Source organism: Raphanus sativus, chromosome 1 (assembly GCF_000801105.2).
Source record: "Raphanus sativus cultivar WK10039 chromosome 1, ASM80110v3, whole genome shotgun sequence".
NCBI lineage: Eukaryota > Viridiplantae > Streptophyta > Magnoliopsida > Brassicales > Brassicaceae > Raphanus > Raphanus sativus.
In genome coordinates this window covers 21,433,506-21,450,105 of record NC_079511.1, presented here as the reverse complement: position 1 = coordinate 21,450,105, position 16,600 = coordinate 21,433,506, and the positions used below count along the sequence as shown (strand labels likewise).

Sequence of the window (16,600 nt, the reverse complement as noted above, 5' to 3'; positions counted from 1 at the left end):
CTTATAATGCTTCATAACATATACTATTTGCATATTTTGATATTTGGATTAGGGTTTATATTTTTTTAGGATTTATGATTTGTGTTTTGGATTTAACTTATAGAAGATTTGGATTAATTTTGGGTAGCATTACCTACTTCCCCTGCACTCATAGTACATTTTAAAATTTGAACAATATATATTGTGCTATTCTATGTTAATAATGCTTTGTACTATGCTATATATCAATATGTGATTGTCATTACGTCACCAAAAAAAATGACGTCACCTATTCTCTCATTTGCAACTTGCAACTGGAAACCTTTTACATGCAGGGACAAAACCGGATAATTTATGGTCTAAATGTTAAACACTACATTATGTCAAAATCATTGCCACTTACCTAATTTCTCTTTCAAAAATGGCTATTACACAAATAAGCCTTTTTAATAATGCTAATGTTACTATCTAATCTCTAAACTCAAATTTTATACCCTAAATCCAAATTCTAAACCCTAAATTCTAAATTATAAATCTAAACTCTATACCCTAAACTCAAATCTTAAACCCTAAACCCAAACCATAAATCATAAACCAAAAAATCTAAACTCTAAATCCAAACCTATACCCTAAACCCAAATCTTAAACTCTAAACCCAAAACGTAAATACTAAACCCAAATCATATACCCTAAATATTTGGATTAATATTGATGTTGTTCTTTTGAAATTTAAGGTTAAGAATTAAGGTTTGGATTTAGAGTTCATGGTTTGGGTTACGGTCTAGGGTTTGGGTTTAGGGTTTATGGTTTGGGTTTAGGGTTTAGGATTTGGGTTTAGGATATAGATTTGGGTTTAAAGTTTATTTTCTTTGGTTTATGATTTATGGTTTGGGTTTAGGATTTAAGATTTGGGTTTAGGGTATAGAGTTTGGGTTTATAATTTAGAATTTAGGGTTTAGAATTCAGATTTAGGGTATAGAGTTTGAGTTTATGGATTATATAGAAATATTAGCATTATTAAAATTGACAATATTTATTTTTTTAATTATTTTATCATTAATCTAGTTGACATTTTGATTGTTATTTGAGAGGTGGTGAATTTGAAGGTTCACCGTAGGGAGTGAACCAAGTCTTGTCCTTAAATTAAGCCCCAATTGAGAAAGATTCGATGGAGGGAGCTTGAGAAAGTGTACAAGTTCTGTGTTATAGCTCAAAAGATTATTTTGAGTAATTTCATTATAACACGTTTAGATACATTTAACATTATTATTACGTGGCTTGTGGGACATAACATGTACTCACTCACTTAACAAACACTATCAACGCAGTAACAATTTTTTTTATAACCAAAACCAAAGGCCATATATTCCTTATTACACTTCTGTTTGTACTTCTCTACGACGGAGCTCCGGCCAAATTCCCTCGTGCCAGCCGGAGATGACTAGGAACACGTTGCTTTATCTCTTCTAATGCACACAATGTCTCTGGATCGAGCCCTCCCGCAAACTGAATAAACAACATTGTGAAGATCAAACACCAAATGCATAGAGTAAATGCTATTTTATATAGGAAATTTTGTTATTACCTGGTGCGTTCTGTAAGCGAACCGGACTCCTTGGAGAAGCAACGCTTCTTGAGTAGACTCTCTATCCATGTTACGAGCTGATTCTAGCTCGTTTGCAACTCTATTCATGTAGGTTTTAGCAAGCTTGATCGATGCTCTTTTGATCTATTAAACGGGATCAGAGCAATGTTAAATGAGTATACACAGAATGTGACCGATTATTTATTTACTTAAGAGACAAAACAACAACATACCTTGTTTATCATTCCCGAGTCAAGCATCCACTCGACTGGGATTTTAAAGTCTTGGTAAGAACGCATGGACGAGCCGCGTAGCCTGACTAGCCTCCTTACCCCTTCCTCCGACCTTATCATTACCATGAGGATTTTAGTTCATTCAACATTTTAAGGAGCAGCGAGCTCAAAGTTAGGAGACTAGTTTTACTTGTCTAATAAGTTGACCATTTTCTTCAGGGCAACACCATAGTGAATGGTCGGATCATCATTGTATGAAGAAAGTTCTTTCTCCAGTTTCTTTAGCTCGCGGTACTCAACTGCAGCCTCTTGCAAGGCATCGGCTTTCCTCTCAGGCCACTTGAAGTGCTTAAGAACAGCTCGCTCATCAGCCTGTAACGCATTAACCAAGGAGGAATGTAATTGATTGACTATGGTCTGAAAAGATATTGATGTAAAACAAGACCATGATTTGGTTAAGCCGTTACCAGAGTTGCTAGTTCATTATCAAGCCAATCAACAAACTTCATGACATCTTCCATATCCGAAAAACAAGTGGTCAGAACTTTCTGGATAAGTTCATTTATAAAATCTCCTTTTGTCTCAATGTCAGCTTTTATCTGTGTAAGAAAATGAAGCTCATCACTGCTAGACAAGAACGGTCCAAGACTCATATGTTATAAGCAAACATAGTCCATTTGCTTACAGCGATGAGATGTGCGGAACGGTTTTGAATTTCTCCAACTATACTATTGTGAGCACTGTTAACCTGAGATTTGTTTCCACTAACAGACGGTGAAAGGTGTCTAGTGTTATCTTGCTTTTTCAGTAACTGAAACAGCTGTGAAACTGGAGGTGACTTCTGAGCACGAGCTGCTTTAGCAAGAGGCCTAGGTGGTGGTGGTGGCGGAGGAGGCGGTGGTGTTGGTGGTGCAATAGGTGATGATGCTTCATCTTTTTTACCTGAATTGGTTGTAGCTGGAGATACCAAAAACTTCGGAAACGGCGGTCTCGAAGGTGAAGGTAGTGGTGGAGATGATCTTGATGATGACTCTACCACTACCTCCTTTTTAACCTTGGATTGCTCCAGTTTGCTAGCGATTAACCTCTGTATATCTTTGAACCTAGTGTTCTGATGTTCTTTAGCTGCTGGCTGCATCAACCAAAAAAAACTTGTGAGATTACTTCTAATCGTTCTTTTTATTTGAATTATACAGAGGTATCTTGGTCCCACAGAAGTGGTCCAGACTAGTCACGTGTTGCCACATGTCGGTCATCTATCTTTGGCGATGCCGAAATGTTGATTCGTTAGTGACAGAGATTCAAACCAAGTGGCGGAACTCACAGCTGGGAACCCTTTACCAAACTAGAAGCCCCGGTTACTTCTAATCATTCACTAAACATAACATAACAAGATCTTGATTCTCTAGTCTCACTAAGCCAATTACAACGATATGATATGATGTTACCTTGTCGTAAGAGGAAAGAGATGAGATCTTAGCTTCAGCTGAAACAAGATCTTGAGAAAGCTTCTTGTTCTTTATCTCAAGCTCTGCGTTTGAGTTACGAGCTTCCTCTAGCTCTGTCTTCAAACTCAAAACCTGCGCTTGCAGTTCCTTAATCAGTGACTCGTTCACTAAAAGCTTCTCCTCCATTTTCTTCCTCTTCTCATCTTCCTCCGCCGTTGCTGCTTCATCGCTCCTCCTAGAAATTTGCCGTCTCGGACAACCGAATTGCTCAACCACCGCCGGACGGTTTACAGACCGAGCTCTCTGAGGTGCTAGAGCCGCCGTATCCTCTTCTCTGGAGTTTGCTCTCTTCAGAAGAGATGATCGCCGGTTCTTAACCGGATCGTGACCGGAGGATTTCGGTTTACTGCTGTCGTCTTGCGCTCTAGTTCTAGAAATGACTGAGTAGTGTGAATTCGCGGCTCTCACGCGGGACGGAGTGGTGGAAGTGGCTGAAGTGCGTGACATTACTGATAATTTTCAGCCGGCGAGAAGAGTCGTTAGCTTTGACTTGTGAAAACCAGAAGAAGAGACGACTTGCAAAGCTGTCCGAAAAAAGAAACAACCACTATAATATTAACTACCCATCATTAATTCAATAAATGTCTATGCAATTAATCTTTAGTTATTTAACTAATGACCGTTTATGACTACAAAACCAAGCAATTAACGAAGGAAGTGATCGATCAGTCGGGAGGAAACAGTGGGCTTTGAGGCCCACCAATATTTTTGACGACTTCTGTAATAAGACAAAAAGATTAAGTGGTGGACCTATTCTGTTTTTTTCTTTTTTTGTTCTTCAGATAAAACGTGTCATCAAGAACCTAACACATACAAAAGGTAGACAATGTCCGTGTGTCGATATCGTCGATGTAGCAACATCGGTGAATTCGTGTAACTACAAGCAGATATAAATTATTGGTGTATTTTTTTCTTGCTGTAAAATAAAATATTCTGATAATTTTCTTTTAATATAATTTATGTTGGTATATGATCTATCTTAAGCTAAGATCAGATATTAAAAATCAGACTACAGAAAAGGACCCACCAATAATTTGTCTCATGTTGAAGTTGCAAATGGAACAAAGAGCATTTGACATTTATGATAGGACCATTATGTTTGGAATAAAAGTTGTATGTTCTATACTACTATTAACAATTTTTTTTTTGGGCAGACTATTAACAATTAAACTGCACACATAATTACATACAAAAGAGAATCGAGTAAAAAATATTAAAACATGTTACGGCGAAAAAGGGAAGAGTATGTCCTAATCATACTCAAACTCAAAGCTGTTAGTGACCATTGGTTTACAAGTTAAGTTATTGACTTATTTTGTGGATTTAGGAGATTTTGATCATAACTTGATATAATGCACATAATGATATATTAGAAATTATTTGGTCCCTAAGGTAATTATTAGGCTATATATGTAGTTGCCTTGCTAGGTAAATCTACATGCAACTATCTATGCTTTTATTGGACTCTCACATGAAAAAGGAAAACAAAGCACGGAAATGACTTAGCTTGATAGGAAAATCATAACTATGTGTATGATGAAAATTACATTCTATCGAATAAAGTAATTTTAGATGCCAGATTATTATGCATGTCTTCAGAAAAAACACAATATTTTTGTTTTAATCATATAATTATTAGTTGATAGTCTGCGTGTTAATTATTTCTTGTTCTTTGAGCTATTTAAAAAATACAACTACTATGTTTTAAGAGAAAAAAATATTATTTAAGTTACAGTAGCTAACAATGTAAGATTTATAGTGCTAAATTATTATGTGCCAATCCTTAAATCTAAATCTAGTCGCATATGCATGTTTAAGAATATGAATGTGTGTAATTTATTCACAAATTAGATCTTAGAATATACTTGACCAAAAAAAAAAGATCTTAGAATATACCATGAAGATGGTTATAGCAAAATAGACATGTAAAAAGGTAAATCATATGAACCAGTATACCATGCAAAGTTCTGAGAATAGCAAGGATCAAAAATATTCAGTGCTTTGTGGATCAGGGTATTTTTTTATATACAAGAAAAGAAACATAAGAATATTTGAGGTTTTAAAAATAATATATATATTTGAGGTTGAGTGAAACAAAAGAGGTAAAGTCTGAATCTAATTCGAGAGTCACGTATATCTAAACGAACATTACTTCTACATGGATTAATAATAGGCATGCATGATCGATGTTGTTAACCTTTCTTTTTGGTAATCCGATGTTGTTAACTTCCAAAAAGCGAGAGAGATGAACATTACTTCTACATGGATTAATAATAGGCATCCATGATCGATGTTGTTAACCTTTTTTTTTAGTAATCCGATGTTGTTAACTTCCAGAAAGCGAGAGAGATGATGGAGAAATCAAGAATCAAACATATATATATATATATATATATATATATAGAATTGTACCTTGTATAGATATAAGCTCCTGAAGGATGAAGAAGAATATCGTCTTCGAAAAAACCTGTTTACATTCTCACTAGTCATGATGATGCGCTATGATATTCTCAGAAAGCGAGAGAGATGATGGAGAAATCAAGAATCAAAAGATGTATATAGTACCTTGGAGATAAAACTCTTGAAAGAGGAAGAAGAATGTCTTCAAGAAAACATGTTACATTCTCCTCAGTGATGATGATGATGAACGATGATATTGCACACGCAGCTCTTTCATTTATACATGCTTACGATGACATCATATTCATGAATCATGTGTATATATTATATACATCTGTGCTTTAAATCTCTGTGCGAGGATGAATATGAATTTGTTTCCTATATATTTGTAATTATTTATGATCGAAGGTATGTAAGATGTCTTGCAGTCTTGGAAACGTCAAAAAACTTGGAGGAACCGGATGGAAATATTTAATATAATTAAATAACCACAAAAGGAAAGGAAAATGAATATACAGATCTGTTAGTACCTCGCAATCTTGTACTATTGATCAATCTTTAATTTTAGCTGACCGGCCGATTGTGACAAAAAATAAAAATTACCGGCCCGTTCTAAACTGATCTTTTTAACTATTAGTCTCTTACTAATTAGTATTTAGATTGAATTAAACCCATTGAGATCAATTAATTCAAAATATTTACAAATGAGTTGTTTATTGATCAAATTTTGAAATCAATCAATGGAAGATAACCATGACTACACAGCTCAATTTACAGATGATATAGTTCAAATTTACTTGAAAATAAAATGAAAATGAATCATATATAAATTTAGTATTGGATAAACATTAAACTAATTGTAGTAACTATTTTCTGTAGTTGTTTTAATTTGTTTGATTTAGATGATATGCATCTATCTTCAAGAGAAGATAAACAATGTTAGGGATTTTATACATAATTTATATATGTACTTTGATATTATAAGTATGTAGTCTTGACAGAATATAAATATGCATCATGAACCTTAAAACAGAGAGAAGAAAAGAACCTTAAACGCTCAACAATGGAATCTGCATTAATAACAATGTATGTATCTGCAGCCGTCTTTTTCATGATTGGAGTAGGAATCAAACAATAGTTAAATACGGACAAAGCAGGTGTACCCTTTTTGTATGCAAACTAAAACGATAATAAAAAAATTCACAGGATAATGAGATGCATAAAAAGAATTTCAAATGAGAAAACTTGATTAGCTGATGGGTCATGTTCGTAAAAAGAAGAGTGTTTTTTCGTATTCCTCTAAATTGAAGAAAAAAAATTCCAAAGTAATATATTCAATATTCCAGATAAGTATTTGAAGTCCAATTTATTTCTAACTTTACGGTTGAACAAAGATAGATGTCAATCCACTGTCATTACTTTTCAAAAAAAAAAAATCTATTGTCATGCAGTCGTCAAATCGTCAAGAAGTAAGTTTGTTTGTTGATATATTTCAAACATGATAATGAATTAATGTCAGATATATATTCTGTATAATTGTGTTGATTTTCTCTGTAATTAGTATATGAAATATGTGCGTCTAGTACTTAAGGCTTCTTTCATTTCTAGAAGTCAATCATTAGATTGGAATTTGTGATTGTGGTATTGTTAATCAAGTTTAGGTTGAATGTGTATGTGTAACGTTTAGCTATAAACATTTATTTAAATTATTCTATGTAAAAAAATATTCTTTATATATATGTAGATCATAGATATACAACGAACATATAACTTTTTTTAACCTTTGTTTTCAATGTTTTATCCGCCATATCTGTGTTTATTTGTAGTGTGCAACAGTGCAAGCCTATACTAAAATGCTAAACACGTATAAAGCAGCAAACTAATCAAACACAAAACAGAATACATGAGTGACGACACAAGGGAAGCATATGTGCGGAGGAATGTCTCCATCATTAACCTAATTTTCTTTTCTTTTGTTATATAAGTGGTGTTTCTATTTTGTTAACATAACATGACTGCCGACTACACATCTATATTATTAATTAAGAAGTGATTTTGCTAATTTTTAATCTTTTCTATAATTTTAGGCTTATTCAATAGTTTTCATAAATATTTATTTATATATTTAATAATAAACAGTTTTGGAAAGATGATAATTAAAATATTTCGTATTTTACAAATATTTAATATTATCTTATTTATTATTATATAAAAAGAATTTTACCATGATTTTAAGTGAATTTTAAGATGATAATTTTACTCTTTGGGGTCAATTATTCATATTTTTAAATGAAGTTCTAGTTATTCATATTACTGTATTATATTTTACATCAAGTAAAATATAATAATATAGCTTAAAAAGTATTTAATAATACTTAATAATTAACATTTTCCGTTATTTAATATTTTTAGTAATACTTATAAATAACTTAATAATTATTATAAGTTTTAATATTTTTATAATACTCACGGAATTTTTATTAAGTTATTTACAAGTTTTAATATTTATGAAATCATTTAGGGATTTAGGTTAGTGAAAAATTATTTGGAGGTTTCATAAGAATATCTATTAGTATTCATTCTAGTTAATAAAATTGCAAGTGGTCTGGTGGTACGGCCTTACAATGAGTGTGTTTTTGGTCACGGGTTTGGTTCCTTTTAGATGCAATTTAAAAAAATATTAAAACGACATCATTTGGACTTAGCGGAGATTAGAGACGGCGATTAACTCCGTCTAATAAATCCGTTATCCGAGTTAACTTCATGTTTAATTTGGTTTAGTCAAACTAAATTAAAGTTTAAAATGGCTATTCAAAATAAATTGGTTCTTAAAGTGATTTAAATAAAAGTTTTTTTAATCAAATTTAAAACTTCGTGATTTAAATGACAATTTTTCCATTTGATAGAACAATCATTCTTCATCATCACCATAAATTTATTCTGTTCCGTTCATTTCATATTTGTTCACGGTCTTACGAGTTAGATTTAACTAGGTGATTTTTCCGTGCTCATGCACAAGTATAAATATTTATAAAGTAAATATACTATTAAAATAATTGTTATTTACTTTTAATTTATAATTAATTTATAATTTGTATGCATAATTTATATAACAGAATTATATTACTTTAATTAGATATGATTTTAGATATCTTATATATAGTTGGTTTTGTTGTTTTTATAGTTGATTTAGTTATCATTTGAGTATATTAGATTGCATCTATTTTTTTCTGAATTCAACTATAATATTTTTATTTAATATATATTTAAATTATGATTATTTTAATTTGCATTTACGTTAGTTTTTGTCTTAGATATATAAATATATTTGAAGAAAATTATGTATAACTTAAGATATATTGTATTTAGAATGAAATAAAAAAACGAACTAAAGTGTCTGATTTCACATTACATAAATTAATATAATGAAAATACTGTACAGTCTCATGCACATATATAAATTTTACAAAATAACTAAATTGTAACAGTTGATTATATTTTATTTTCATTTTTAAATATGTTTTGAGTCATCCTATAATTTATATTTATAAATTAAATTATTATTATTATAGTTATATATACTCTTATTGTAGTTAAATATACGATTATATGTATAAATTGGATTAGTCAAGTCACTCATGTTGTGAGTATATTGAGTTACATATATTCTTTCAAATCTAAACGGAACTATAATTATTTTTAATTATAATTAAGTAAATCAAATTAATTTTATTTATCGTTTAAATGTTTCATAATATTTATCAAATTATATGTTGATTTTCTTTTTGAAAAACAAAATTTTAGAAAATGAAGCCAGGAGCAATAGAAAGTTACATACATAAATAACTAATACATTTTTAGAAGCTCATAAACACATATCAATATTTAAAATAATTAAAATATTTTATAAATCCTAAATAATTTTAAGCTTTATATTTATTAAATGGTAAAGTTTACATTCGCTTCGGTATTTTGGATATAACCATATTAAGTTCCACAAACATAAAAAACATAAAATTTAAAACCAAATGTAATATTAAAAAAATAAAATTTTTAATAATGATAAAATATTATATATCAACCTCGTTAAAATATATAGTGTTATGTGATTTTAAAAATGTTTTGTAATTATTTTATCAAAAGATGTTTATTGTTAATTGTTTTATTTTATTTTAATATATTTTGAAAATAAGCAGTTTACAAAAATTGTGTGATTGTATTTTAGAAATCATATTATATAAATAAATTATAATTTATAAAAAATATTTTTGCTGTAAATGAAAGATATTATAGTCAAATAAATATATTAAAATTAAAAAAAATTCAATAATACTAATTAATTATAAACTATTCTTAGTCAATTAAACATATATCAGTTTGTGTTACTTAATTATTTTATGTTCATCTAAAGATTACTTTCTATTACTTTTAGAAATATATTTTTAATTGTTTAAAATTATGTTTTAAAAGAAAATAGGTGGATGCCTGCAATTTTGCGGGTTTGAATTTTTTTTGTAACAATATATTTATTATAATTTGTCAAATTAAAATATGTTTTTACCACTAAAAAGTTGAATATGTGTTTTCTGTTAAATATTTTTCTACGAAAAAAATGTTTTTGAAATAATGAATATGACTATTATAAATATCTGTTGATATTTTGTATTTCAATTTTTGTAAAATTAGTTATATATAATATTCATAATTTAGTTTCTAATAAAATTACTTAAGTTTTGAAGATATATAGTTTTGAAATTTTTTATTTTTAAATAATTTGTAGCTAAAGTTTTATGTCTTTAACAAGATTATAAGTTAAACAATATAGTTGTTACACATTCTCTATATATTCATATCCAATTACATAGGAATATAAAACTACTATATCAATTCTGTAAATTACTTCTGAGATATATTATATAGTTTATAAATACTTGATTACTAAAAATGATTTTATGAGCATTATATATTTTTATATAAATCACATATTTAATTACCATAATTATTTTATGAAATATATTTAAATACTTTGGATATTGATACAAATTGATTCTAGAACTGATTGTCTTACTCATAAAATAAATAAAAATAGAAAATCCATTAACAAATCAAATTATAATATTTTTTTCTTAAACTCATAGACACCTAAGCAAAAATCAATTAAGTGAGTTATCATTTAATATAATGAAAATTCAAAATATATTTTATAGATTAATATATAAGCTTGTATAAATGACTTACAACATCTTATAATAATTTAAAAGAAATGATAAACCAAGATAAATAATTTTTTTTTATAATTTTAGAAATGATTTATAAAACATGTATGAACTAATAGTTGTTATAATACTTTATATAAAAATATAAGGCTTTATTTATAAATATAAAAGCATTATATAAATTCTAATAATTTTTTATTATTATTTTGTGTAGTTTATAAATATATAAAAATTGATCACATTATTACTCTTTCTATGTTTTAGTAATTAGCTACCATAAAAAATAATTATTTGTAATGTTATGTATATTATTTTGCAAGTGATATTAATTGATTATTGACTTATCTTTTCTTTTAGATTTAATAAAATAAATGAAAATAAAAAATAATCGACCAATAAAAATATAACAATTTTTAAGAGTTCACCTATGATCGACATGTAAAAAAAATTACTTAAGTGACTTCTCAATTAATATATAGTGGGATAGTAGGATAGTAAGATGAAGTTTCAAAATAGATTTTTTTTTCCGTCAATATTATATTAGAATAATGGGCCGAGCCCAAAATTACAAAACAACCCAAGAAGCAAAGTCAACAACAAAGCCCAAATACGAAACTGAGTCATAAAGAAAAAACCTAAACAAAAGGCCCGAAGGCCCACAAGCAGAAACCCTAGGGCGCCCAAACTCTGCCTCCTCGACATCCGCTTTGGTCCCTCACCATCTTCTCCGATTTGAGCCACCGCCGGATAACCAACCGTCATCGGGGCTCCTCGGAACTCACATCTCCACACCTTCACCGCAAACGTCTTCAACTCCAGTGATTTCCTTGTCGGAGAGCGTCAATCGAGTACTCGAGATTTCATCCGCAACTGTTTATCACGATCACTAAGAAGAAGGCTTCGCGTGAAACATCATCACTTACCATCGGATAGCTTCGAAGCTCCTCCGACTACGCCAACACCACCCAAACCACACATAGATCCAACAAAACGAAAAGGAAAGAACAGAAAAAAACAAGCAAAACCTAATACAGCCGCCGTCGACTACAGCTTGACTAGACGGCGTGGAAGCTAGAGCCGACCGTTCTCCTTTAACGGAAAGGAGCCACGCCGGAAACACGAACCGAACGCCCACCGCGAGAAGGATGCGGCGCCGGGAACAAAAGCCGAGCGTCCACCGCGAGGAGGGTGCGACGCCGGAAACAGACAGAAACAAGTTGTGGACGTCGGAGAGTTATCTAGAACAAAGGCCGGACCGACGGTGGCTATGGGAGCCCACACCGTCGGCCGGATTTAAAGCTCACCGGACTTTTCTCTTTCTCTCTCAACTTTTCTCTCTCTTGAATCTTTGAATGCAACCGAAGTTTCAAAATAGATTATATAAATTAATTTATAAGCTTATATAAATGACTTACAACCTCTTATAATAATTTAAAATATATGATAAGCCAAGATAAACAATTTTATAAATGTATTTATAATTTTTATAAATGATTTTTAAAGCATATATGAACTTATAAGACGTTAATAGTTATTATAATAACTAATATACAAATATAATGTTTTAAATAAGAATATAAAAACATTATATCGATTTATATAAATTGTTTGTCATTTGTTATTTTATGTATATTATAAATATAATAATTGATTAACATTAATACTCTTTCTATAATTTCAAAACTTAGTTACCATAAATCATTATTAGTAATATTATGTAGATGATTTGGCAAGTGATATTAATTGGTTATAGGCTTACCTTTTAGAGCTAATTAAAGTAAATAAAAACTAAAAATCGTCGACTAAGCAAAATATATCAATTTTTAAGAGTTCACCTTTGATCAATACGAAAACAAAATCAGTTAAGTGTCTTTCCAATTAATACATAGTGCGATAGTAGGATAGTGGGATGAGGACTCAGAATAGATGTTATAAACTAATTTATAAGCTTATATAAATGACTCACAACCTCTTATAATAATTTTAAATATATGATAAGCTAAGATAAACAATTTTATGAATGTATTTATAATCTTTATAAATGATTTGTAAATCATATATGAAATTAAAAGACATTAATAGTTATTATAATAATTTATATAAAAATATAATGTTTTAAATAAGAATATAAAATCATTATATTGATTTATATATATGGTTTGTCATTTATTATTTTATGTATTTTATAAATACAAAAATTGATCAACATTAATACTATTTCTATAATTTCAAAAATTGGTTACCATAAATCATTATTTGTCGTATTATGTAGATTATTTGGCAAGTGATATTAATTGGTTATAAACTTATATTTTCTTTTAAAATCTAATTAAAATAAATAAAAATTAAAAGTTATCGATTAATTAAATTATAATATTTTTTTAAGAATTCACCTATGATCGGCACGTAAGCAAAAACCACTTAAATAACTTTTCAATTAATATATAGTGGAATAATATTTCCTTTCATAATATCAAGATTATATGTGTGATTATTTTTTATGAAATCACCTTATTTACAAATATATACTTTCATCTAAGAAAATATAGATATAAAGAAATATTTTATTACTTCAAAAATATATTTTGCGTTATTTAAAAATATTTTTAAATCCAATATTTCTATTTTGTGAACTTTCCTTTTCTTAGTGAAGTTATTATATATACATATTATTTTTCGTTTTTAAATTTGTTTCTTAAACTTTATAAATGTTTCTTTTTTTATTGTATATGTTATTTGAAATTTTTTAAAAGAAACTAAATATCATTCAATAATAGTATTTAAGTGTAATATTTTTAATTATTAAGGTTATCAGTGTAATGAATATTATAGATATATCTTTACAAATGTTTGGGCTGGGCTTGAATCAGAATTTTACGAGGAGTCCGGTTGATTAAACATCTCAAGCCGACCCGACCCGACCCGGACAAAGGTTAGCCCACCACGCAACGTCCGTCGAGGAGGATACTCAGCAGGCGACGGAAAGCGAGAAAAAAAACGCCAAATCTCTCGATCGGATTTTGAATCACAGATAAACGATGTCGGCGGTTCTCACTGCCGGCGGAGGCTTAACCGCCGGAGATCGTAGCATTCTCACGGCGATTAACACCGGCGCGTCGAGTCTCTCCTTCGTCGGCTCAACCTTCATCGTCCTATGCTATTGCCTCTTCAAAGAACTCCGCAAGTTCTCTTTCAAGCTCGTCTTCTACCTTGCTCTCTCCGTAAGATCAACCTAGATCTACGATTTTACTTCTTTCTTAGATTAGTAGTTAAGGTGAATCTAATCGAAGGTGATGTATTTACAGGATATGCTTTGCAGCTTCTTCCTAATCGTAGGGTATGTTTGTTTACTTACTAAATATCAGTTATGTGTGTTGCTAAGATTGATTGTTACACTCTTGAATCATGTAGTGATCCTTCCAAGGGGTTTATTTGTGATGCACAAGGCTACACAACTCATTTCTTCTGCGTAGCTTCCTTCTTGTGGACAACCACTATTGCTTTCACTCTTCACCGCACTGTGGTTAAGCATAAGACTGATGTTGAGGATTTGGAAGCCATGTTTCACTTGTATGTCTGGGGTATGTATGCATAAAGATAACTCTTATGTAGGATCTGCTTTGGTGATTTTAGTAAGTTAAAGAGTGTCTACTTTTGTTTTCAGGAACATCCTTGGTTGTGACTGTTATACGTTCTTTTGGTAATAACCACTCGCATTTGGGGCCTTGGTGCTGGACTCAAACTGGTCTCAAAGGAAAAGTAAGAGAGAATCTTTTACTGACCGAAACGATTGGTTACTTACTACCTGCTTATATGAATATAGAGTCGTTCATTTTCTCCATTCATGTGACCTCTCTCTACCGATGCAGGCTGTTCATTTCTTAACTTTCTACGCTCCTCTTTGGGGGGCCATTCTCTACAATGGGTTTACATACTTCCAAGTGATACGGATGCTAAGAAACGCTAGACGTGTATGTATTTGTAACCATCTATCTATATTGTCTTCTGAAAGTAGTCGCATAACATCATTTGTCTGTGTACTGATATGGGGTTGTTAAATTTTCAGATGGCAGTTGGAATGTCAGACCGAGTGGATCAGTTTGATAATAGAGCAGAGTTAAAGGTTTTTCTCTACAATGCTAAATACCACTTGTATATAATGACTGACTTTGGTTTCTAGATTTAACCTTGATGTTTGTTTCCTGAAACCACAGGTGTTGAACCGTTGGGGATACTATCCACTCATTCTGATAGGATCATGGGCATTTGGTACCATCAACCGTATTCATGATTTCATCGAGCCAGGCCATAAGATCTTCTGGCTCTCGGCTCTTGACGTGGGAACAGCTGCACTAATGGTAAAAAAAAACCATGCAACAAACACCTATTATAAAATTCTCAGCAGATCATCTTTGCTTATACTGGATGTTGTAACTTTCAGGGCTTGTTCAATTCAATAGCATATGGTTTCAACAGCTCAGTGCGCAAAGCAATCCATGAAAGACTGGAACTGTAAGTCACTAAGATTCTCTTTGGTATGCTATATTATTCCCAAAGAATCAGTGAAGCGTGATTGTCCTGAACTGAAATCCTTGGCAATGCTAGGTTCTTGCCGGAGCGGATATATCGATGGCTTCCGAGCAATCTAAGACCAAAGAACCACCATCTGATTATGCACCAACAACAACAGCAGCGAAGTGAAATGGTCTCACTAAAGACGGAGGAGCAGCAATGATCACTACCTTTTCAACATTGTGTGTTCGTGGACCGATAACAAGAAGGCGGCGTATTATGATAATAGCAATTTGGGTGGAGATTGGTAAGTTTTTGCCTTTAATGTCTTACGTTTATGAGTCCCAATGTGTTCTTCTTTCTAGTATCTCTTAGATATGGTGAGGGATGCACAACAGTGCGTTCATGTATATGAATCATTCTTTGGAGCACGAATTTGACAAACCATTATTTTTTTATTTATCATGCAAACATGTCTCTTACATTATTGCAGACACAATCTTGCCTAAACCCAAACCAAATCAAAGAAACTTAACACTTATACAATGTTCATGAAACCTCCAAAAGCATTGCCTCTTTTGACAAAATTCATTGATTAGGTGTAAGTGAATTACACTGGGACTTTTCCTCTACAATCAGAGGGAATGCCTGTTTTATAAAAGGTGAGCGACGGTCCTAACGCCAGTGACTCCGCCTCTTTGTTTCTATTAAAACACACTTTGACCGAATATGGAACTGTCTATAATACTCTTAACTATGTTCTTTGTTCTGTACATAACCATAGAAATAGTTAAACTTGTATTTAGAACTTAGGATAGATCAACTGGAGGATTTGGATATGTCATGTTTGCTTCATCTCAAGATGCAAAACTGAATTGCATTTTCGTTTACATTAGTCGTTGGATGCTTTTTAGAAAACTTGGCAAATCTTTCTTACTGAAAATAGAAATATATAATTCTTTTTTATTTTGTCTCGTCCAAACACAATTAAAAGATCTTTTTTTTTTATTTTAATAGTATGGCCTGGTGGTTAGTCTCGGACCTTTATTTTGTTTTTAGACAAAAAAGATCTGAAATAAATAAAAAGAAATCATGTTTTGACTAAATTTATTAAGTCTACGCTAGAAATTTTTTTTTTGTTTTCAGATTTTTTTCTACGGATTACTT

At 30.7% G+C, this 16,600-nt stretch overlaps 2 protein-coding genes across 3 annotated transcripts; one reads left to right on the top strand and one right to left on the bottom strand.

Annotated features, from left to right (window-relative positions):
- Positions 1 to 1,175: 1,175 nt before the first annotated feature.
- LOC108835110 (protein CHUP1, chloroplastic) lies at positions 1,176 to 6,042 on the bottom strand. 2 transcript variants are annotated; one of them, XM_056987639.1, is made up of 9 exons: positions 5,871 to 6,042; positions 5,718 to 5,772; positions 3,246 to 3,829; positions 2,483 to 2,929; positions 2,265 to 2,396; positions 1,988 to 2,169; positions 1,798 to 1,909; positions 1,565 to 1,708; positions 1,176 to 1,485 (listed from the first exon to the last, which is right to left on the bottom strand). In XM_056987639.1, the coding sequence occupies exons 3-9, from the start codon at positions 3,750 to 3,752 to the stop codon at positions 1,375 to 1,377; spliced, it is 1,635 nt and encodes a 544-aa protein (XP_056843619.1). In that variant the 5' UTR covers positions 3,753 to 3,829; positions 5,718 to 5,772; positions 5,871 to 6,042; the 3' UTR covers positions 1,176 to 1,374. The 2 variants fall into 2 exon arrangements, with proteins under 2 accessions (XP_056843619.1, XP_018463930.1); XM_018608428.2 differs by lacking the exons at positions 5,718 to 5,772; positions 5,871 to 6,042 and having other exon boundaries at positions 3,246 to 3,867.
- Positions 6,043 to 13,836: 7,794 nt separating this feature from the next.
- LOC108837457 (G-protein coupled receptor 1) lies at positions 13,837 to 15,920 on the top strand. The gene is made up of 9 exons (XM_018610502.2): positions 13,837 to 14,142; positions 14,227 to 14,258; positions 14,333 to 14,502; positions 14,586 to 14,680; positions 14,791 to 14,892; positions 14,988 to 15,044; positions 15,136 to 15,279; positions 15,363 to 15,433; positions 15,527 to 15,920. The coding sequence occupies exons 1-9, from the start codon at positions 13,960 to 13,962 to the stop codon at positions 15,654 to 15,656; spliced, it is 984 nt and encodes a 327-aa protein (XP_018466004.1). The 5' UTR covers positions 13,837 to 13,959; the 3' UTR covers positions 15,657 to 15,920.
- Positions 15,921 to 16,600: the final 680 nt, after the last annotated feature.